Below are 24,159 nucleotides of genomic sequence, written 5' to 3'. Positions count from 1 at the left end.
TAATCCTGCTGAAAGCACCTTAGTGCTATTACAAAACTGCCATGTGCTAAACAACAGTAACAGCTAATGAGCAAGGACACTGCAAACTAACCATAAAGAGGAACGTAGTCACAAAATCCCTCTAAAACAAGCCTAAATACAAGACCCTTAAACCACATCTATATTCCAAGTTAGGTTTTTTTCTGTTAAAGTGAATGAACAGTAATGGATTCAGTCACAGCTCACCACTATATGTAGAGGACAAACACCTCCCCATATCCACATGCAAAATGCTTTACCTGGAACACCCGGCTCTCCTTTTTCTCCTTTTGCTCCCAGCTGTTTGGGATCAAGTGTTCCAGGTGGACCTGGCAGACCTGCTTCACCTTTGATGCCTTTCTGCCCCACTGGTCCAGGAGGCCCTGGTGGACCAGGTAATCCACTATTACCTACAGTAAGTACAGCCAACAAAAGGGGAAAAAAAACAAACAAAACACCTTTAAGGTAGGCAAATGTATTTATCATGCTTTTTCTTACATAGGCATTCCATGATTTATTCATGGAGCTGGAATTCACCAAACGATCAGGGAGTTTATGGAAGGTGCTCCACAGCATCTTTAGCCCTGGAAGAAAGCTGAGTGCACAGGGGTGTCTGTCAGCCCTGGACAGCAGGGGAAGCAGCTGTGCCTGTCTGAGCCACTTGGAGAGCCCCAAGAGCCCCACCTCATTGTGCCACCAGCACAAAAGGGTCACAACAGCTATAGCACATTTGGATTCAGAGCCTCCCTGTTCTGGAGAGGTGAATCAGGTTTTCTTCTACCAAACTCTTTCAAAATTGATCTCCAACAAGAGGTTTGGGAAAATGCAGAAAGAAGAGACTCTGTGATACCTATATAGATAATTCTTGATGACTCCATAACACTAAACTACTGATTTTCTTCTTTCTGCTGTTTTAAGCAGACTTCAAAACACACTTCAGAAATACTGACCTATTTCAATGCCATCAGTCCAAAGGAAATGTTTCTAAAACACCTAACAATTCATGACAGCAACTAAATAGTGGTTGAATGCTATGGCTTAAAAATGCAAAGCAATTCTGAACATCAGCACTGTCACAAGACAGTAACTTAGGCAGGTCCCAGAAATTAAAACCTAGATGTTAGTATTACAAATCCTCTTTCAGGACAGGACAGGGAAAAGAGCATTCTGTGTCCCTTTCAGGGTGAATGAAACAAACATTACCTTTCAAGCCAGGCAGACCACTTCTTCCAGAAGTTCCTGGAGGCCCTGGAGGACCAGGAGCTCCCATGATGCCCATCTCACCTTTGGCACCTAAAGGCATTGAACCACATTGTCATTCTGAACAGAAACTCAAAACCTATCAGGTACCTTAAATTTGCTTCCCTGGATCTCTGTTGTATTTTTTCACCAGCACATGGCTGTTTTAAGGGAATTACAGGCACTAATTTATTGTACAAATTAAAATCTGATGAAATGATGCTTGAAAATCATGGCAATTTTTCCAGTTAGGCCCTGAGAAGAAAATTTGCTCTGCTCTTCTGTGGTAGAAGGTACATTTATATCTCCAAGAGGTTTAGTTACCTGGTTTGAAGCACAAATAGTAGTTGGAATAAACTTGAATTTCTTGAAAGGTAAGAAGACAATTAAGTATACACTACTTCTTGAATATTTTGCATTGTTCCCTCTATTCAAGAGATTATCAAAATTCATTTTTAATATTTCTATTTCAAAGGGCCAAACAGACTAGTTTAACTGAATAGTCTAATACTCAGAATAAGGAAATTAATACTTAAAACTAAATAGCATTTATTATTTTCTTTAAACATTTTATTCTTAATTATAGCAATGACTAGAAAAAAAATCACAATAGATTATAGAAGTAACATAACAAAGATGATCAAAGTTAGGTGTGAAAGATATGAAAAAGAATAATGTATGAAATATTGGTAACAAGGGTTTTGATGCAACAAATTTTGTTACAACTTTTTTTAAGTATGAGATGTAATGGTTACATATATCCAACTTTAAATAGGTAAGATAAACATCTAATTGTATTAAGATAGCATGGCCAAGCATAGAGAACTTACCACCTGTAACTGCAGTTTGGTCTTTCTCCACAGGTAAAATACATGAACTTACCTGGAAGCCCAGGTATTCCATCCCTGCCAGGTGGCCCAGGTGAGCCCTGAGGCCCTGGTAGTCCAGGGGGTCCTGGATATCCTGGAGCTCCTTGGTCACCTGGAGGACCAGGAATATCGAAGCCTGGAGGACCTGGATCCCCTTTCTCCCCTGGAATGCCTTGCAACCCTAGACAATGTTATTAAGACAATCTTTTAGCAAAAGGTCAGACAAAGCTGAGATCTGTATGTCTGCATATAGCACCATAGGAATACTTTTAGTTGTAATCCACTCCTAGCACTGATGAAAACCCTGCAATTCTTCTATAACCATTTTTTAATGAGTTCTAAGTGTATTTCTTCTGAAGAGAAATATGACTAAAATTTTACTAAGATGCAGCAAACACAATTCAAATAAAACCCAAAAGGAAAACAACTCTCTTCAACAACATATTAAGTCTGATTATTAACAGAAAAAGCCAAATTTATTAGACTAGTTTGTATTTTATAATTAGGTATTCAGATTCACATATTTCCATGAATTATTCTATTTCCCTACATTCTAAGATAACATTAGCTGAATATTTTTGATGGTTAGCAAAATTCTGCACTGCATTGTATTTTCCCTGAATGCAAAATAATAATTGTCAAAATATGCTTAAGATTGCTCAATGCCAATGTCCCTGAGCTCGAGGCACTGCTGAAGCAAGCAGGCAGCTCATTTCCCTCCAGTGCACAGTGTCAGTGAAGATGCTTCCTCTGGAAATGTAGCTGACCAAAAAGGAGAATTCATAAATCTCAAGTTAAGAAAAGGCTTTGGTAAACAAACCACAGTACCTGGGGGACCTGAGGTTCAAAAGCCAACGAGATAGAGCTCATCAGGAAGTTGAGACAGGTAGCAGTAAGTAGTTGTAATAGTCATTAAGTTAGGAAACAAAATAAAGCACATACAGATTAGAACAAAGACCCAAAAAAAAAGAAAAAATAATCTATCTAAAGTTACTGAAAACAGATCTAAATACAAAGAATTCAATGCTAACACAGCTAAGAGAAACCAGACTGCAAGGAAACTTGGAGATAATTTTCAAAGTGCAGCCACCACTGTAAGTAGAAACCCCAAACACTGACGTATCTTCAAATATTGATGGTACATTTTCAAAAAAATTTTCCCCCTATCTCCTAGTCTAATATTCTCTACTAGACAAAGTGAGGAAGAAGTTTTTTCTGATATGTTTCCTACAAAACTCTCATTTCTAGATACTGGCTTGGACCCCTTCTGAACCCCAGAGTACACCCTATCAATCTCCTTCTCATTGATTGGCCCCACAGTCTATAAAATCCCCCCAAATAGGGATTTTTAAAAGATGTTCTTTCCTTATTACACAAAAAAACTTGCAATATTTTCCCACATTCTTTTAGTTCTATTATGTAAGCATATATTGTTACACTCACAGATGGTATATTGCATGTTGCATGCCCTGGCATAGCCTGAAATAATTGACACCACCATGCCAAAACCTCATAAATAACCCCAAGGCAGCAGTATTCCCACTCTGTAATGGTGACCCCACTCTCAGCTGCAGGAACAAGTTTAGGAGTGATATCATCATGTGTTCTTTGCACGCTGCAAAGGCAGATGGAATTTTCTTGATGGCATTAGTTGTAGACTTCAATTTATTTAATTCTAAGCATGTTCCCCCCTGGCAGCATCTTATCACTGCTTTAAACCATGGTGTCATGTGCTTGGAGTGACTATTTTGCAGAGGGAAAAAAATAGTTCCAGATGATGAACAGGGGATACACATGCTCTGTGTTCAAGGGCTTTCTATCAGCAAGTAGGGGGAAAAAAAAGAGAACATAATATATAGGACAAACTCCATACTTGGAATGGTAAAGATATTTTTTCAAATAGATATTAATGCCAATCTAATTTCTGGTCTCAAAAATGTAACCACATCATAATTAGAACAATATAGACAACACTGTAAATTCTAATTTGTTACCTATTCAAAAAAGGAAAAATGTTGAGCTATTGCCAACTATTTGAGTAAATGGTGGTGCAGAGAAAGCAAATTCTGAACAGGGACTTCTAAGAATTTTCCAAATTACCTGAAAAACAGAGTCCTAGAAACTTGACTCTAATGCTGCATAAAGGAACAGAATCAAAACAGCCTAGTACAATACACAAGGGATGGAAGAAGGGAATGTAAGGCATTCTGCACAAAACAGAGACAGAGCAGTGCCAAGGGAAATAAGGATTTCTCAAGCGGGACCTTCCAGCATGCACCAGATTTCAGAGCCTCATGCTGTTAATAGCCACACTGATTAGTTGGTAGAGACATGAAGAGGGAAAATAGAGGCATTTCAAATCCATCAGACTCTAGTAATCATTGTGCATTTGTCAGCATTGGCATTTTGTAGAATAAATTGGTGATCTTATGAAATCAAACTCTGGCTACCACCCGAGGAGATGTTAAAGACAAAAGAACATGCATTAGATGAAACATTCAAACCCGCACCAATACCCTCACCCCAAAACTAGGCCTGTTTCAGTTTAGCCTCTAGTGCAGCTCGGGACCCTACAGTCAGCACAGCAAGCCAGGCACAGGACCCACTGCTGCCCCAGGGAACCCCTCTGTGCCTTGTCCCAACCCCTTTTGTCCCTAGCTCCCAACACTGGGCACATTCCAGATTTGCTGATGCCCTGACCACATTTTTTTTGCCCTGCTCAGGAAGAACAGATTTAAACATGACCCACACTATGCTTGCGAGCAGAATTCAAGCTCCATGGGTCTATTTACTCAAACACTTGCCTACCTTCAAGTTCAGCCCTTTGCTGAATCTCAGCTCACAGTTCATAAAAATCTGAATGTGACCAACCAATCCATGATCCATAGTCTTACAGCTGGCCATGACTTTGTCGGCATGCATTGCAAACAGTGCCAAGCCCAGTGCTGACACACAAACACATTCAAATAGTGTAGCTCACAGACATGCAACACACATTCTACAGGCATGGTAGAATTAAATATTCCATTACTACTGGAACTGGATAGGTTTGAAAGGCCTTCAATGCAAGGCATGCTGAAGACCACAAAAAGTGTTCTCACTGTGGTGACTGCCACATATTTACATCAAGAGTTGGTGCACAGCAAGCCCATTCACTGAATGAAAGGAAAAGAAATTTCCCTGGACAAACTTTATGAATAGAATTATGTACATGTATGCATATGTACCCATCCGTGCAGAGATGGAACAAGATCTTTACCAGACATTTCAGACAAAAGGCAACCAAACTCCTTTCAGAAGTATGTATTTAATTATCACTGTCTATCTGTTGAGTTGGGCCTTCAGTATCTTGTGTACCTGCTTGTATATGCCAGAAATAACCTATGTGCAAGTTTTACCTGGGGGGCCAACAGGACCTGGAGGTCCTGGAGATCCAGGAGGACCTTGACCACCAATGCCAGGGGTGCCTGGTGGGCCTGGAAGTCCTGGTAGTCCACTTGGTCCAGGGTCACCTAAAAGAACACTCTTGCTTAGTCAAATACTGAACTCATTTCAGAGACATTTGCTTTTAGAGCAGAGTCTCTGCACATTGTACTTGAAATCTCATCCTTGCATGCAAACAAACATTGACCTAGCAGAGAAAAAAACACCCTCCAGAGGCTATTTCTCAAAGCCAGAGATTTGCCCTCACTCAGCATAGACTGCATGAAATTTATGGTTCTAGCCTACATACACATATTGCACTATCATCCACATCAAACTCAGAAGATGCTCTCCAGCAAACCAGGCATGTACAGACCATGGTCAAGAGCAGGGGTAAATGAATGGCTAACTCTGTGCATGTGGAAGCACAATGCATCTAAATGACAATTATTCTATTGATAAAGTTTTACCCCATATAAACATTATTTGTCTTTAGAATACCAACCTTCAGGTACTGACCCACAGACTGGGATTTATTCCTTTAGCTGCCTTTTGAGAACACAATCTTCCATTTACACAGGTGTGTCTGCTTTGGAAAAATTGATTTTAAAGTAATGGCTCTAAAGTCAGCACTGCTTGTATTTAACTGCCATATGCTTCCCAGCACAGCTACATTTTGAAAAGTTCAGTAGGGAATAAAACAGGGGAGAGTTCTCAATACCTTTGGGCCCTGGGGTTCCATCAAAGCCTGCCCTGCCTGGGACACCAGGGTTTCCTGGGAATCCAGGATCACCTTTAGGTCCTTGAACTCCTTTTATGCCGGGGGGTCCTGGGGGCCCAGGTGGACCTGGAACTCCAAATCCACGGTCTCCCTATAAAAAATAATAAAAAAATTAAAAGGAAGTTTTCTACATTTAGCCTCTCCTAAAAATGTTAAAAGTAACAAATTAAAAATGGCCACCATCTTAGGGTTCAATTTCTATTTTACTACTCTCACTCAAAATGTCTAGTAAAATATTTTACTTCCCCACTATCAAAAGCTGAGAACAAGAGATGAAATCCTCCTCACCATCTTCCCAATGACACAGAAAAACCTCTAAGGGAAGTTTTACAGTAAACACAAACACAGACCTTCTGTCCTGGGAAACCTGGTGGTCCAGGAGGTCCATCCAGACCAGGGCGACCTGGAGTTCCTGGAGCTCCAGGCAGGCCTGGAGTCCCTGGGAAACCTACAAATGACATGAAGATTAGGGCAGCAGAAAGGACACCAGAGAGCCTTAGAACAACTCCTCCAGACATGCCTAAAGCCCATGAAGAGGTTCTGTGCTAGCCCAAGCATACTTGAAGTAGTACCCATTCAGCTGAGAGAATTTCCAAGCATTCAGTCTTTGCCACAAATGGTCTCTGGGACTCTCGGAGGGGGCACTCCCTATGCTGTGAGCTTTTACAAAAATCACAAGCGGTTCACATCAGAAATGTTAACATCTTGAGGCTGCATTTGGAGACCATTTATAGATTCAAGGTCATTTCCCAAAATTTTACCCACTTGTGTGTTGTTGGTTTACTGAAGACAGTAAGATACTGAGAAGGGGCAGGACAGTGAACAGAGTAATAAGAGCTCAACAGTTTTTTCTTCTGGTATTTCTGAAACTGTTATAAAGATGTATAGCTTTAGGACAAACATTTTTTAAAGGATTCTAGAGACAGAAGTCAACTCACTAGTAAAAAGTGAAGAGACACTAGCCCTTATGTCCCCTCTTCCAGCCAGTACAATACAGTAACAGGGCAGTAAACATACCCTTTGGGCCTGGTGGACCTGGAAGTCCAATGCCAGGAATACCTGGCTCTCCCTTTGCACCTGGGATGCCGGGTAAACCACGCTGACCTGGCTGTCCAGGATCTCCTGTAACAAGAACATCAACACAGTTATCCAGAATCAGAATAATAAGCTCTTGGAATTCCCTGGGTGTCTAGCTGCTGCTTTACCTGGAAGACCTGGATCACCATTTCTTCCTGGAGGACCAGGGGGACCTGGAACTCCTGGTTCTGTAATAGTCTGGCCAGGGTCACCTTTTGGACCTAAAACCAAAAACTAGAAATATGAATCATGCAGTAGGAGCTTTTCTGCTTTTCTTTTAGCAGAAAAAGATGCCTGTCCCATCTCAAGCTTACAAAGAACTCAGACACCAGCAATACTTTATTCAAAAGGTTCTCAGGTCCAAAGCTCCACAAAGCTCTTTAGGGGCTCAGAAGCCCTGTTCAATGTTCAGACAGTTTTTCTAAACCGTTATTTTTTAATAGTTTCATCCTAGGTACCATCATGTGAATAGTATTTTCCATAGCTGACACCAGCACAACTTGATTAGGATCTGTGTGGTTGACAAGAATGTAACAAATGCAAACCTGTTCAAAGCAACCCCTTTTTTTCCAAAACCTGCTGTAGCCACAGTATGGCCAAACATACCATGGTAGTTACAATGCATTTCCACTGCAGTCAGTGGGGAAGGAGAACCCTGGAGGTCAGAGCAGAAGGTGACACACATGCCTAAGGTGACACACATGCCTAAAGTGACATGGCACAAATGCTGCTCTCCCTGTGGTTCCGTGAGGACCCTCAGTAAGGGAGCTCACAAATAACAACAGGTCATACAAAGCCTCTAGGAAAAGTTTAAAAGCAGCATCATGTTCTGAGAACTGCCTGGAGTAAAAGGGACAAAGTTTGACTTTGCAGTACTTGCTCAACAGCACACAGAGACCAACTCACCTGGAACACCGGGAGGTCCTGGACGGCCAGATACACCTTGGATGCCCTTTTCACCAGGTGGGCCTTGTGGACCAAAACCAGGAGGTCCAGGAAGCCCTTTTTCTCCAGGAAGACCTGGTATCCCTGGGTCACCTGGAATACCCATTTCTCCTTTGAATGCAACACTTCCCTGAAAATAGAAAGAGCATGATGGGAAAGATCATGTATTTACTATTAAAAGAGTAAAGTGTTTCACTGCTTCTGCTTTGAAACTCTGGCAGTTTCCATCCTTCCAGCTCTCATTAGCTGCCTACAACTTGCTAACATGGTAGAGAGCAGGCCTGAACTTGGCTCCTTAATTCTCTCTGGTACACAGGTGAAATGTAGATGATGGCAGAAGGGACCCTCTGACATCACCCAAGAGGAGCCTCAGCTTATTTCTAGAGCACCAGCAGATTGGAGAGGTACCTCAGTGTATCATCACTAGATTGGCATTTACTGAAGAGTATTCCTGCCTCATCACATACAAAGAGCATTTGTACCAGTTCTCTTATCTGCACTATGTCAAATATATGCAGGACTTCCCAGAACATCCATCCAGTCAAAGACAACCTAAAATGGAACTCACAGGTTCCCCCTTAGGGCCAGGCAAACCTGGCAGTCCATCTCGTCCAGGAGTGCCATCTATTCCAGGGAGACCTGGAGGTCCTGGGAAGCCAGGGTCTCCTTTGTCACCTTTCATTCTTGGAGAAGTCAGGACATCCCCTGGGTCTCCTTTAGGACCAGGTCTGCCAGGAGCACCTGGGGTACCTGGAAAGCCCTAGGGAAGAAAAAAAAATAAAAAAAGGGGGAAAAAAAAAAAGAAAAGAGTATTTTGGTTTTTCTTTCACTCCCTCTCTGAGCATGGAACAATATATGAATCATGCATTCAAGGTAGTTATGGACAAAAAAATACTAGACAATAAATTAAACCTCTTGTTTACAGATCTACCTATCATGCAAGACAAATGAGACACTATTTTCCCCACCAGAAGATAACAACACCACCACTTACTGGTGGCCCTACAAGGCCAGTTAATCCAGGAAGCCCCTTTTCACCTTTTGGTCCAGGAAAACCAGGAGAACCTGAGTAGCACAGAAAAGCATAAAAGAAAAACAGATCTGGAAAGGCTGCAATATCAAGCATGATGTTTCATTGATAATAGCTAAGTTGCTTTAAAAACCAGACAAAATTTACTCTTTTTTTTTTTGAGAGCTTCATTTTATTTGAGCAGAAACAAATTTACTACTCTGAGTTGAACCAGTAGTGTCAAAAAATATCATGCTTTCAAAAAGCTCCAGCTCCTCCATTATTCCAGGAATATCAGTAGTAGAAGTTAATTTTTCTCTCAGTTAAATCTACAGCAGACCCTAAACCTTCAATATGCAGAATGCTTGCAAGGTGTCTTTGAACTGAGAAATACTTTTCAAAGGCTAGATTATCAAAGAATGAGTGCTGTTTTACACATGCCCATCTTGTTTCTTCCCAACTGCACAAAATACAACATGTACCAGCTCTGCACTGGAGTTGACAAATGCACATTTGAACATGTACACAACGTACAGATATATTGTTACCAATGTACACAGACACCCTGATAAAAAAGTTAGTTTATGGAACATATTAAGCAAATTAGTGAAGACTCTAGCCCTACCTGGACTACCTGGAGGCCCTGGTGGTCCTCTCTCCCCAGGAGGACCAGTTGCTCCAGTTCCTGTGCAGTTGAAGCATGTGTCTCCTCGATCACCTAAAAAGATTTGCATTGAAAAACTTACTTGAGCATCAGGTTTTAGAAAATATGAAAAGAATTCAGCACAACAGCAACTGTTTTCTTGCTACTGTTCTATAACACCAGGTCCAAAGTGACTACTTCAAATAATTACTGCTTAAATGTTAGAAACCTCCCCCTCCCACCCCCAGAAGTTAAACTGAAGATTTTTGGTGCTTAGGAGTCAGACAACCAATATCAGACATGATTAGAATGCATTTATGGCAGTATGACAGTGCAAAATAATTAAAACAAAATCAGTGCTTTCAAAAAGAAAATAGAACCATGGACTTCTGTTTTCTCAGCAAAAGTGTCCTCTTTTAAAGTAAGTACCTGACACTTCTAACTGCAACTCTAAACCACATACATCAAAATTCCAAACTTAATCAAACTCCAAGAGTGCAAGAGAAATACTGGGAATGTTTCATTGATTTGAGAATAGACTAAAAGTATTTCATTAGAAAAAAGAGATTTGTTTCAAGAAGCTTAGGAATTTCCTTTACATACAGACTTATGAGACATTCATCAGTGAAATATTTGAGCATTTAATTTAGGCTAATTAGTTAATCCTTACAATCTCCATGAGAAAAAATATTTCTCTTTGAAGTGAGTACAAAATTAAGTGAGATGTCTAAAGTCATTTATGATGTCCATGGTTGGGCTAGGAAAAGATTCTCACTTACCCATATCAGCATCCTCATTGCAAGGTTGTCTTTTTGGAAACAAGGATATATATTAAATATGACTTTCTTTTGCTTAGCAAACAAACACACTGCAGACTGACCAACTCAAATTAGCAATCTTGTATTTATAATTTCAACGCTGCTCTCCATAAAAAATTTCAAATTTATTTGTGAACTAGAAAACATTTTCAGACAGACTTGGCCAGTGCTGTTACAAAGCACCCAGTTTCTATCTGCCAGGGAGATACCATAAACCTCAAGTTCCATTTTACTTGATTCAAGATCCATTCTAGATATTGGTTGTACTCTCAGTCAGTCCTGTGCTTTAATATTAGGTGAAGTAATATCCTACACTCAAAGCAAACAGCTTTCTTATTCAGAGACAAAGTATCTGTACTTAACCCTACTGGGAAGGGCCACCGTTAGCCATTATTTAATGCAGTCTTTACATTTGTTACCAAGCTTCCAAAAAAAGAGAAAAATAGAAAATATAACCATGACACTGCACCTTTTTGGCCTCGCTCCCCTGTAAAGCCTTGTTGTCCTGGAATTCCTGGAGGACCTGGTGGCCCTTGCTCACATAACCCTTCACCTAAGGAACATCAGGAGAGGTTTTATTATCTGTTTGTGTTAGACTGACAGCAGCACCAAAAATATGTATTCAGTACCAAAATGTATTTCTGTGGATATTCTAATACACCACCATGATCACAGACCAAACATTCTGGCAATTCAGACAGGACTGCTGGTAAAAACCCACACATGTAATTCAATCTCAAAAGGAAACAGTGATAGTACACAACAATCATAAATTCTTTACAACCTCAACCTTCTCCCACTGCTTCCCACAGCCTACACACTTCCATCTCTACACTTCGTTCTGCTATTCAGCCTCATATCATAAAAGCATGCTTATGAATCATCATCAGAGCAAAGGCACTTCAGATGCCAATGTCATCTAGACACTAAATTCCTCCCTGAACCACGTTAGCTCCTCTCCACTACAGCTTTGCTGTTCTTGTATTCCATCTGCCATTCTCCACTCTCCTTATACCAAAAAAAGAGCTAAGTGTTTTCATCCAAAGTCTCCACTACAAAGCTAATTTCATGTGGTCTACACACAAGAGTATTTATGAAATGAAACTGGAATTCTGTGAAAAGTTACACCTTTGACTATCCTGCTATCACAACTCTTAGTAGGGAACAAATTCTGTACCTTAAGCTTAAGGTTCTCTTACAGATGCCTCGATTTGCAATGGGAGCAACTAGAAGAACATATTGGAATAGAATTTCATGGGCTTCAGCTGCTGATAAACAACATCTTTGGAGGTGGAATTTAAAAAACCCAACCAAACAATCAGAAACCCAAACCTAAACAAATGTCAACGCTGTTTAGTCTCTTCTGCTTGCTGTTTGTGTGATCATCACTTACCAGGAGCAACAGATGGAGCAGGTGGCCCTGGGGGACCTGGTGGTCCCGGCGGTCCTTGTGGTCCCTCAACTCCTGGTTGCCCAGGAATAGAAACCCCAGGTAAACCTGGATCTCCCTTCTGTCCTCTCTCACCAGGTAAGCCAGGTGGGCCAGGAGGTCCAACAGTAGTGATCCCTAAGATGGAAAGGACTTAGTTCCTTGCTAGCTTAATGCTTATGTCACATTTTTGCAAGCAAGACAGTGATATACATTTCACATTTTTAGAGATGTTTGTTTGAAAAATTGACCAGGGACTCAACAACTAAGTTTATGATGGGAAAAACAAACCAAACTAAATCAGGACTAATGAAAGAAGCACATACAGGTGTCACTGCTCACTCCCACTGTAGACTCAGATAATCTCCTACTAGACTTGTGGTATACAAAACTTTCTCTGTGTAGTGCAATGGACAATGTATTTTTAGATAAGTGATATGAGATAATTACCCCTAGGACAATTAAGCCTGTATCTGGTTAGCATCCTCAGTTCACCACAGCAAGGGCAATGAATGCTCAGAATTCCTCACACTATCCCCAGAAGTTCAAGACTACCCTTCAAGCTCAAAGGGAGCTCTAAATATTCTGCCTTCTGTTTAAAAGGAGTGTGTTAAGACTGTGAAGCCAAATACCCAATCACACATTTGAGCTTACAAGTTAATTTAAAGCTTGTACTCCTACCTGGAGATCCTGGCAAGCCAGGTGGGCCTGGCCTACCAGAGAACCCACGCTCCCCTTTGGCTCCTGGAAGTCCTGGCAATCCTTTGCTACCTTTTGGCCCCACTGTTGCATCAATGCCTGGTCTTGGAACAACCTGTAATTGTTTCATGCTCATGTGAAACTACTATCAAGAAAAGAGTCATTGGAATCATAAAGAGATGTGAGGGAGGGAAAATTCAACATACTTTGAACCTTATGCCAATGACAGGATGCTTTCCCCACTCCACAGAATTACCAGGGAAAATTCCAGTAAAGAGCACTCCCCAATAGGAAGCTGTTTGCCTGCCAAGCCAGCAGTTACAACAGGCTTCAGTGAGGCTGACTCAGTCCTGCTGGTCTGAGGTTATAGTCTGGCCTGTGTTTGTGACCTAACAAATCCCAGAGCAGAGAATTGATACTGAAAGAAGGAAACCATTGTTTCTGTTAGTGTATATATGAAACATTTTCTGGTGCTCTTGGTGTTGCACCCAGAGATTGGACTCTCAGTCAGCCAAGAACTACAATGAAACAACACTGTCAACCAAATGCAGGAAAAAATAAAGGATCAGCAACTTACAATTCCAGGAGGACCAGGGGGACCCATGTCACCTTTTTCACCCTACCAATGAAATTAAGAGCATTTCTGATACTGTGCAGCAGTACATAAACAAGTTATTGCAAATATTCCTCAACACTGTAATAGCATAGGCAATGCAATTACTAAGGCAGAAATGAACTCAGTAAGGGCAAATTTTCAATATATTACAGCAATACTGACAAAAATCCTGGCATACCTTTTGACCATCTCTTCCTGGAGCACCATTTATTCCGGGCCCACCAGGTAAACCCTTCAAGAAAAGGGAAATATAATCACTCTAAGATCTTCTCCATATGAAAAAAAAAAAAAAAAAAAAAGCTTATAAAGAGTCTGCTTAAATTAAAAACATATGAATTACTCACATCCCTACCAGGCTGACCAGGTTCTCCATCTTTGCCAGGCTTTCCCTTCAAAGACAAATATGCATTAAAATAAAATGCTTCAGTGGTGAAGAATCCTTATTGAAATTATGTTACTTGTTTCCTAATTTTCAGTAAACCAAACTATCTAGAATGCAGTCCTTGGGACAACACATCAAAGACATCAACCATAATCAACAGAGTTACCTAAACTGAGATTTCCATTTTGAAAACCAGAGCACAAAGCCATGAGAGTCTCAGAGAAATGCTGGATGAATACAACACAAAATGATCTCCAGTTAACTACTGCTGATTCATTGTGTTTACTACTCCCTTTATTTAAGCATTACAGAAATTCTGTATTTGGAAAACACATCCTAACTCCCTAAACAGTGTAACAATATATTTAATTAGGAAATTAGTATAATGTGAACAGAGAAACTAAATAAAACTTTGTGTTTGAATTTTAACTCTCCTTTAAATCAACACAATTTTCTCATTAGTATCTATGAAAATACAAGATGAAGTTCTGCTCAAAGAATTGACTTCTAAAATACATATTCTTGCTGAACAGATTTGTCACTGCTGTAAGAAAAGCGGGGCAAGCTTAACTTTATTCCAGACCATTCACTGGGCAGACAAATGGTATTTTATTGTCAGAGTTACAGAAGCCATGTCTGGGGGCACCTGCTGGAACAAAACTAGAGCAGGTGATTGAACTTCACCTAGTGAACCTTCCTCAGAGGGGAGATCAGCTCTTAGTCATTGAGACACTGATAATAAGACCACGCAGATTTAGTGAATCAGAGTATAAAGTGATTTGTGAAGTTTGTTTTCCCTAGTGATGAGCTCTAACTCACAAAACTGAGGTTTTAAGACATCCTGTGAAGGTGCAGAACTGTCTGTGTGAATACATAGACTGACATTTTTATGAGTATATCTGAAATGGCTTTGAGCCTCACCAAATTATATGGAGCCCTAAAATGCAACTTTAAAGTAACTTAGCAACGAAACTGCACTTCAAGTATGCAATGTGCCCAGATTCAGAGTAATAAAACCAAACAAAAATACTGGTAAACAAGCTTCTGGCAAAAGGCATCTGACATATCCCCTTTTATCCTTTCAGATCTTTGCAAATTTATGTTGCAAATCTCTGTTGCAGAGAGAAGCAACAATTCAAAACCCACTCAAAATATGATAGGACTTTTGGCTTGGTAAATCTGCTTTTTATGTTCTTTAAAAGAGACAAATCAAAGCACTTCTGTAAGTCCCAGCAACTAAGGAGTACCAAACATTTTATCTGTTCTCAAACATTTGTTTCCACTGTGTTTATTTCCTATGGAAATTGGAAAACCTACCACCAGCATGTTTCTGAACAGTGTTTATATATTGTCCAATTAACCTGAGCAGAACTTGTGTCTTGATTTTCAAAGAAGCCCATTTTATTGATGAAACAATGCATTCAGAAGCTGTGGAAGTGAAGATACTGAATGTTTTGAGCTGGTGACAGCCTCTCTTTTCTTTGCTGATCCATCCCATGTTATTTTTATCCTATTTCTTAGCACTTCTTCAGCTCTTATGAGCTGTGATATCCAAGTACATATAAACTCCAGGATTGATTTGAGTTTGGTCAGGAACAAAGTGACTCTTGCTATCCCTAGAAAAAGCTATCCTGACTAATGCCCTCCCCAGATAGCACAGAAATAGAAGGGGTGTCTTGGAAAGTGACAAATGGAATACTTTTGGTCTTAACAGTGTTCAGAGACTTGGTTTGGCTGACAAGCAAACCCACCAAGAATGAGTTTACATGGATCTGTTTATTTTTATATATATATGTGTGTGTGTGTATGTATATATATATATGTGTGTGTGTGTATGTGTATATATATATATAATACACACATACATTCATACAATACACACACCAATCTCACAATGCTTGGCAACCCAGTACATAGCAAGCTGAATGAAAACCCTTTCTAAAAGGAAACAGAAAACTGTTGCTTCAGATAAGCAGTCCAACAACTTTGAAGGTTTTCACATGTTAACCACAAAATACAATTTAAACTATTTTCTCTTGCCCCCCAAATGAAGATCTACATGTAGATAAGTCTATCAGAAAGCACTGAGAGAGCCATAGCTAGAAGCATTGTCATGAGCCTTGTGCATCATCTACAAGTTGCCAGGTTACAAAGAGAAAAAAATGTAGTCTCTTACCCGTGAGCTGATGGCCCCACCTGAATTCAACATTTGCTTAATTGCCAAAGATAACACTGAATAGAAAGATAAATGTTTGGTTAAACAGACTACTTACTCTTTTGCCTGGTTCTCCTTGCTCACCTTTTTCACCTTTTACACCACCGGGAAGACCCTGGACACACAAATGTCATCTTAAACTGAGCCCGCAAGCCAGAGTGGAATGAAGTTATAATTCTGATACAGATGCAACAAAATAGAACTAAGTTCTACTCACAGGAGGGCCTGGTGGCCCAGGAAGTCCTGGTGGGCCTGGATCACCTGGAATACCCTGTCAAGCATGGGCAGAGAAAAAGAGGATTAAATCCTCCATCACTCCCTAGCAGCTTAGTTGAGTTTTTTCTTCAGTAGAGTATTACTGCTGTCATTTAGAGTCCAAGTATAAAGGATCATATTTATTCTTTGTGTGGAATAGAAAGTGAATCAATAAATTTTATAAACTGCTCATCCTGTTTATTTAGATGATTCATTCCACTAAAAACACAACTGCCTCCTGCATGCATTGCAGCAGCTGGTTTGGTGGCCTGGAGGTGCTATCCAGTAGTAAAGGGAAGAAAGGAAAAAGGGAAGAAAGAACAAACAGATGCCAGATCCTGCTGAAATTATAGGAGCAACAATCATTAGATTATTGGCAACTGCTGAAATTGAGAGGCCATCAGAATCAAAGTGTGTTTGTCAGAAAAAATGTCACAGGATCACTGTGTTAAAAAGTTCTCATTTCTATTTTGTCTTATTACACCTTTGTATAAATTACTAAATCTTTTCACCATTAACCTAAAGGAAAGTTACAGGCTACTGAATCCACAAAGTGTTTCTGTGAAGTTTCCATCGCTTTCTTGGAGTCATCCCAGACTCAAACCCATCTACACACTTGAGTTTAGTCACAGATCATAGGTGAAAGCACACACCAGAACTCCATGTGCATTTCACAAAAAAGTAATTGCAATGTTGACATTTTTTACTGATACTGTTCTATGAAACATAAACTTTGTCAAAATAAAAACCATTTTGCAAATTTGGAAATCATTATAAACGCTGGTCAAAGGCAATGCACTCAGAATGTTTATAATTCTTAGTGCTTTGAAAGGAATGTAGGTAGAATGTTTTTACTTTGTACATTTACACAAATTAGTGCCAGTATAATTAGTCCTTCAGGGGTCTCTGATGACAGAAGCAAATTACTCTGACCCCAATAAAATCTGATTAATTTTTGCTTCAGCAACAGTGTGGTCAAAATGTCACCTTGTGTTTTCTTAGAATTATAAAGACACACCATGCTGCTCTTTACTTTCTGTGCTATCACTCAGTTGCAGACAAAGCCAGAAACTTTTCTATGATGACTGTGCCCTGCAAGTGTACAGCACACATGGTTCTAGTTAATGCCTCAGTGGTGCTTAATGCTCTTCTGAAAGGAAAAGTAACAAATGGTTTTGATCAAGATGAAGGGCAGAATTGCCTTACACCCTGCTAAAATAAAATATTGCTGTATCCCAAAGCTTTCTTCCCTGACACATTTCCCAAGATAAGAAGATGGTAAGGAAGAAACCGATCCAAGTACTGACGGAAGAAACAAATAGTTTAAATTTCAGTTACTACAGTGACAGTTGCAAAATAATCAGAGCACAAAAATGATCACTCAACACTTTTTCCTCAAAGTATCTACCTCAACTCTTCTATTACTTAGGGTGGTATTTGAGAATACCACAAAAACTTCAAGGACAATGTGACATCCAGGAACCCATGATTCTGCTGGTTTGCTCAGACTGTCTATGGCACCCAGAATTAAACAGTACTGCAGAATGTTCCCCAGTGAAAAAGAAAGAGAAAAAAAATGTAATAACCTTAAAAATGCTAACTCTCCCAATGTCCTTCTGGCATTTATGGGTAGGGAGGGATCCATACAAATCAAACCAGTATTTTGAGCTTACTTGTTACAATACAAGTGATATTTACTTTTGAGATGCCAGAAACAGGGAAAGCACTGTATTCAGACCACAAGGAATAAAGAGCTTTGGTATCAAGATCTTTTGGGCATCACTAATAACAAAAAAAGAAGAAATTGAATTAAAATTTTTGGAAGACTTCTTCACAATGGATGACACACCTGGTTAAATAGTGGGAATCTGAATCCCCAGACTGCTTTGAAAATTGCAGTTCTGGGTGTTAAAGGAATGGGAGTATTTTAGCTGCTTTTAATGTTACTGTGAACTGCCTTTAAAAGAGTTTCTTTTGAATAGTTATTTTACTAAGGGAAATAGCAACTAATGTGATTGGTGTGCTTTCTATTAAAGGAAAAGTACTCAAGCCTGGAATATTCGGTAGTTTGAGAAAAAAAAGTAGGACCTCTGCAGTAAGAAGGACATGAGCATATATGAGCCAAATCAACAGAGGCTGCAGCTTGATCACACGCTCACAAATGGGTGTAGTGTCCCACTCACCTGATCTCCTTTCTGAAACTCAATATCATTTGGTCTTTTCTGTTCTCCAATTTGTCCTGGTGGCCCTGGAGGTCCCTGAAGACCTTGTTCACCCTAATGTGTAGGAAGAGGAAGTTCATTGCAGGCAATACAAGCAAAAATGACAAGCATAAGTATTTTAAAAATAATAAGTAAAAATATCATTATGATCACCGACTCACTTTTTCACCTTTGGGTCCTTGGAAATTCAAACCCATATTACCCTGCAAAAAGTATAACTCATCAGCCCTTAGAAGGTACAAAGAGAAAGAGAAAGAAAACAGTCCACCAGCACCATCAATATGAGAAAGACAGTACCTTGGGTCCTGGCAGCCCTGGTGGACCAGGAGGTCCCTGTTGAGAAAGGAAACCAAAACACAAGTCACTTAAAAGCACTTCACAAACTTCTGTAGAAAAAAAAGCCCCACAATAACGTTGCAGATTTGATTCCTGTGAATTATCTCCATGCTGACAACGCACCTTGCCTGCCTTTGAAAACTCATGCTATTCAACTTCACAAATATGTAAGAAATTAGTTCTTCCATTAAGTGAGACCATAAAATTAAATTAAACAGTCAGGTATTAAACATCATAGTCTAAATAACTAAATCTTGTGTCATGTTTTGCAAAAGTGAGAAGTCTGCACAACAATTCAGCGCAATCTAAAGCAAAAAGATGTCTGGGAACAGGTTGTTTCAGAAGTATCTTATTAAAATATGCATGGTAACAGCTCCAGGCTGAACTGAATGCATGGTTGCTGCTGTCCTCATGCCAAGTCCTGACTATCATGATCTCTGCACTTTACTGACCTGCCTCTGAGAACCTAAAATCAAGTAATAACTGTCCCATTTAAGGATTTATGAGCAAAGGTTAAAGAAACTTACTGTCAAACCTGGGGGCCCAGGAGGGCCAACTGGACCTGGTATTCCCATGGAGCCAGGTGGACCCTGTTGAGGAAGGGGAAGAGGCCATGAAAAGCACCTTTTTATGAAAAAAAACCCAAAAACCAATGAGAGCTTTAAGCTCAAATAACCCCAACAGCTGGCATCCTGTACATGTCAAATCAAAGTAGCTGACCACTAACCTACCAATCTGTCCTTGGGGAAAGGCCTAAAGGAGTGTATGTCATGTTAGGAGAGTTCTGCTCTTAAAATCAATGCATCTCTTTGGCTTGGATAAGGAAAGGGTTTTTTGTATGTTTTAAACTACTTTTTCACTTTCTTTCTCTTCATGCACTGAAAGAACAACAAAACACTTCGTATTTGTGATTCCTACCAGCCAGAAGCAGACAATAGGGAAGCACAGATCAGAGGACCAGAAATACTAACAGGCTCAGTCTGGTCACAGAACAGCATAGGGCTTGCCTCTCTGTACCAGTAAATGGGAGTCTGGCTTTTATCCAGTTCAGATCAATAGACTCATTTTCGGCTCCCTTTGTTCTTCCACTAAAGCAATGAATGGCTCAGTGGGGAAGTACAGTGCCCAGAGTCACTAGCTGTTTTCACAGAGCACTGCTGGGAGAGCAGAAACACTGTTCAGGAAACATGAGGAGAACAGCTGAGGATTTACCCTCTCCTTTCCACCACCCAAAACAGAAGCTATAACCAGAAAAGCCAGATGTGACGGGGGGAAGGGGAAGGGGAAGGGGAAGGGGAAGGGGAAGGGGAAGGGGAAGGGGAAGGGGAAGGGGAAGGGGAAGGGGAAGGGGAAGGGGAAGGGGAAGGGGAAGGGGAAGGGGAAGGGGAAGGGGAAGGGGAAGGGGAAGGGGAAGGGGAAGGGGAAGGGGAAGGGGAAGGGGAAGGGGAAGGGGAAGGGGAAGGGGAAGGGGAAGGGGAAGGGGAAGGAAACTCCAGAACTCATACAAAGAATGTCTAGGAAGGGGGAAGAGGAAGGGAAAGCAGAGAAGCAAATCACTGAGTACTGCTGTCTGCTGGAATCCACCTTCCTGACCAGGGAACCTTTCTGGCTTCTGTGGGTCACCTTATTAAGAGCAATATGGAATCACACACTTTCCCCTCAAGCCATAAATCAGAGGTACATTAAATGTGAGCCCTGCATCTCCAAGAAAATATATGAATCTCCAAGCACCAAGCTGCCAATTGTGCTGCAATAAAAGTACTTTTCATGTTATCTTTTTGGAAGAACACAGCCTAATAATACTTTATGCAACTTACAGGTATCCCTGGAAGACCTGGAAATCCTGGGTCACCTTTCTGTCCTGGCAGCAAGGATGTAATTATTTCACCTGCTTCACCCTAGAAAAAAATACAGTTTTTTAATTAACAACACATTTTACAATTCCTTACCACCATTTTTACTCCTAAGAGCACACAGTGGCTCCTAAGACTCTAAAACTCTGAGCTATGCTACACCCTAGCAGTACACTTTAATACAAGCACTAGATTCTCCAAGAATTACTCTGTTTAAGAGAGATGAACATTCTAAATGGCTAAACTAACAACAATTAGAAGGTTTTTTTTTGCACAAAGATATCAGCATTGATTAAATTTCCAAAAGATTAGGGGATTGAAACACAAATTCTTCACAAAAAAAACATTCCAGCTTCATGTGAAAGCAGTAGATAGGACACAACAGAAAGAAAGGCTCATTCAGCTTTTTCCAATGACCCAGCTCATGAGATTAGTGCTGAGTGTGCTGTTACAACAATTATGCTTTGTGGTCCACAACGAAATAATTTCTTATTGATTTCAGGGAATATATTTGTTTTGAAAGTATATGTTCTGATGAGATTGTCCTTTAACATCTTGAAAACAACTGGGAAGAAAAGGAAAAAAGAAAGACAATTCAGTTTAATAGTCCAAATTTTCCAGTAACAGTGTTATGCTGTCCTCTCAGGAGTTTAACAGTGTAATTCTGTGGGTCAAGTTTCCTCTTAAATAGATTGGAATCAAAACTGATGTTTTGACCCATGCTTAATCTGTCAAAGGTACAATAAATCCCTTAAAAAATAAAAGGTTCAGCATCAAATCATGAGATTCTCTAGATTTGGAGAAAAGGCCATCTATGTAACAGAGTGGAAAAAAAAAACATTTTCAAAAGGAACAAAAGATGTTGTACTATTCTTCACTGGGTATTTTAGGTGACTATTGCCTTTAGGAGTGTTTTGAGTATGCACAGGCAGACTAATGGTGCATTTGGGTGTTTGTAGACATTTTCTAAATTTGATGCCTCAACACTGACCCTCACAGTCCCAGGGAAACAGCTTCAGGAAACACTGCTACTTTTCAAGCTACTGACCCAATTTCCAGTTAGCTGCACTGGAGTGGCCTAGAGACACCAAGAATGTCACTCCAGGTCCCAGTGGATGCACATGGTCTTGCATGAAACAAACAGGTTACTCATGGCAGATCACACTGCACACCCACGTCTGGTAAGTACCTGGATGTGAAAGTACAGCACACTCACCTTCATACCTGGCAGACCAGGAGGTCCCTTTGTTTAAAAGAAACAAAAAAAATAAAACGGAGATCAATAGAAAGAAATCACTGGCATGTTGTTTGCAAATCACTAATCAGATCTATGCCATGAAACAAATATTAAAGACAGAAACTTATAACAATATATAGAACAGAGGAAAATAAATTTATTAACTTCAGAATCAAATGGAAAAATTAGAGAAGAACTTCCATAGTGAATGTTGAGCATTAGAAGGATTATATTTCCCTTTCTTAGCAATTTGTTTCTATATTGCCTCCTATTATCCATACTGTCTACTACATCTATTTTTACTTCAGTACTGACATCCTTGTGTTCTACACTGAAAACACCCTACCCTGGCTCTTTTTTCTGACCCATAATCACCAATAATACTCTTTCAGTATACAAGATGACAGTATCAAGATCTTCCTTCTCTGGCACATATGCCTGTATTTATATTTCTCTGCAGGTGGTAAAGCATCCTCAGCATGTGAGAATTCAAAGAGGTTTTTAGGCTTTACCACAGCATGCAGCAGAAAAATTCACTTTCACTCACTAGGACATTTAAAACACTCTGATTAAATATTTCTTTAAAATTCATGTTTATTGAAAGAAAAACTGCAAAAATAGGCTGATATTTATTTTACTTTTCAAAGTAGAAGTCGTTCAGTGAATTACAAGATTGGGAAATGTTTCACTTACAGGAGGCCCTTGTAAACCAGGAAAACCTGGACTGCCTGGGAATCCACGCTCTCCCTTAAGAATTAAGAAAATTATTAGCAAATACCAAGCCAAAATATAACAAAACCAGATAAACAAATTTTGATTCAAAAGTCTAGTGTAATTGTTAGCTTATGACTCCAAATAGAAAATTGTATTGGAACAAGATAGGATAATCACTTAGTTAATTCACACAACTGATGGAAACAAATTTCCACAGTCAGGTGTTTCTGCATACTTCCAGGCAAAGTACTACACTACAGAGATGGAAAACACATGGAATGTTACAGAAGATCAGCTTCTGGGAAAATCCCAACATGAAGCTAAGCAGCACGTCAGAATAAAATTACTACCTCCAAAAAGTACACTGTATCAGTATTTTCAATATATTAAAAAATAATAATTAAAAACTCTCACTGTTAAGTAATGAGTTCTCCTTGGTAGCAAGAGTCTACTACATTGACACTACACAGCATCTGAGCTAATTATTAGACACACATCTCAGCTGTAACATACACAAATAAGGATTAGAACACAGTTTAACTACACTGGCTGCAGAGCACACAATGTTGTGCCTTGGTGCTGACAATTTCTGGCAAAACTTATGCTTTAAGTACCTGACCATGGCCCCGTCTCTCAAATGGGTATCTAAGTCTGAATTATCTTGGAATTACCTTCACAACTCAGTAACAGCAACTGTTGCACATAACAGACTAAACCTAATGGGCAAAGCCAGGGGAACAAGAGCCCTTTACTATATTCTTGTTGCATTAAGATTTTTTTAAGGAATTCCACCTTTGTTCCGTTGCATCCTGGGATACCCTGAGGTCCTGGTGGCCCATCTTGTCCAGGCAGTCCCTTTAACATGGAAAAGATGAAAAAAAGGGTTAGATTGCAGGATGCTCTTCTGGGCTTGAAAGGAAAAAGGGAACACATTTGTATCTATTTCTATTTACTCACAGGAAGTCCTGGTGTTCCTGGGAACCCGGGAAGCCCTGGTGGTCCCTAGAAGGGCATTCAAACATGTGTTTGAAACAGTACAGTATGCACGGGTGTGCAAAATGATTTACCAGGATTTCACAAAATGTATCTTATTTGTGCAAATGTAAGTAAAGACAGAAATATCTGAATCACCTGTTAAAAAAAATGCCATGCTGACATGGCATTCAAAGTTCTTACCAATCTTTCAGGGAAACAGCCACAAAATCATAGAAAAGACAATGCAGAACTACAAAAGTAATAAATTATAGATACAAAGATGAAAAAATAAATTCATGGTGTAAAAAATGGATGTGGCCCAATTAAGTCAAATGTATCAATTATTACCAACTGAGGTGTATGGCAGAAAAAGCAAAGGCACAAAAATCTAAAGGACTTCCAGA

At 39.9% G+C, this 24,159-nt stretch overlaps 1 protein-coding gene across 1 annotated transcript in view; it reads right to left on the bottom strand.

Annotated features, from left to right (window-relative positions):
• COL4A5 (collagen type IV alpha 5 chain) overlaps positions 1-24,159 on the bottom strand; it is a 74,904-nt gene that overhangs the window by 19,787 nt on the left and 30,958 nt on the right. Inside the window, exons 6-35 of the mRNA XM_062502796.1 lie at positions 23,738-23,782; positions 23,573-23,635; positions 22,760-22,813; positions 22,046-22,072; positions 20,794-20,874; positions 19,504-19,566; positions 18,938-18,973; positions 18,802-18,843; positions 18,602-18,694; positions 16,381-16,434; positions 16,222-16,278; positions 13,911-13,955; positions 13,745-13,798; positions 13,528-13,569; positions 12,933-13,065; positions 12,216-12,389; positions 11,292-11,375; positions 9,987-10,079; positions 9,347-9,417; positions 8,921-9,112; positions 8,314-8,482; positions 7,536-7,628; positions 7,348-7,452; positions 6,681-6,778; positions 6,271-6,421; positions 5,525-5,638; positions 2,955-2,963; positions 2,140-2,307; positions 1,222-1,311; positions 279-428 (exon numbers count right to left, since the gene is read on the bottom strand). Coding sequence (XP_062358780.1) covers positions 279-428; positions 1,222-1,311; positions 2,140-2,307; positions 2,955-2,963; positions 5,525-5,638; positions 6,271-6,421; positions 6,681-6,778; positions 7,348-7,452; positions 7,536-7,628; positions 8,314-8,482; positions 8,921-9,112; positions 9,347-9,417; positions 9,987-10,079; positions 11,292-11,375; positions 12,216-12,389; positions 12,933-13,065; positions 13,528-13,569; positions 13,745-13,798; positions 13,911-13,955; positions 16,222-16,278; positions 16,381-16,434; positions 18,602-18,694; positions 18,802-18,843; positions 18,938-18,973; positions 19,504-19,566; positions 20,794-20,874; positions 22,046-22,072; positions 22,760-22,813; positions 23,573-23,635; positions 23,738-23,782 — 2,650 coding nt within the window. The remainder of the gene's footprint in view (positions 1-278; positions 429-1,221; positions 1,312-2,139; positions 2,308-2,954; positions 2,964-5,524; positions 5,639-6,270; positions 6,422-6,680; positions 6,779-7,347; positions 7,453-7,535; positions 7,629-8,313; positions 8,483-8,920; positions 9,113-9,346; positions 9,418-9,986; positions 10,080-11,291; positions 11,376-12,215; positions 12,390-12,932; positions 13,066-13,527; positions 13,570-13,744; positions 13,799-13,910; positions 13,956-16,221; positions 16,279-16,380; positions 16,435-18,601; positions 18,695-18,801; positions 18,844-18,937; positions 18,974-19,503; positions 19,567-20,793; positions 20,875-22,045; positions 22,073-22,759; positions 22,814-23,572; positions 23,636-23,737; positions 23,783-24,159) is intronic.

The sequence above is a fragment of the Cinclus cinclus genome, chromosome 15 (assembly GCF_963662255.1).
Source record: "Cinclus cinclus chromosome 15, bCinCin1.1, whole genome shotgun sequence".
NCBI lineage: Eukaryota > Metazoa > Chordata > Aves > Passeriformes > Cinclidae > Cinclus > Cinclus cinclus.
Note: the sequence above shows the minus strand (reverse complement) of the source record. Positions and strands in the feature narration are given on the sequence as shown.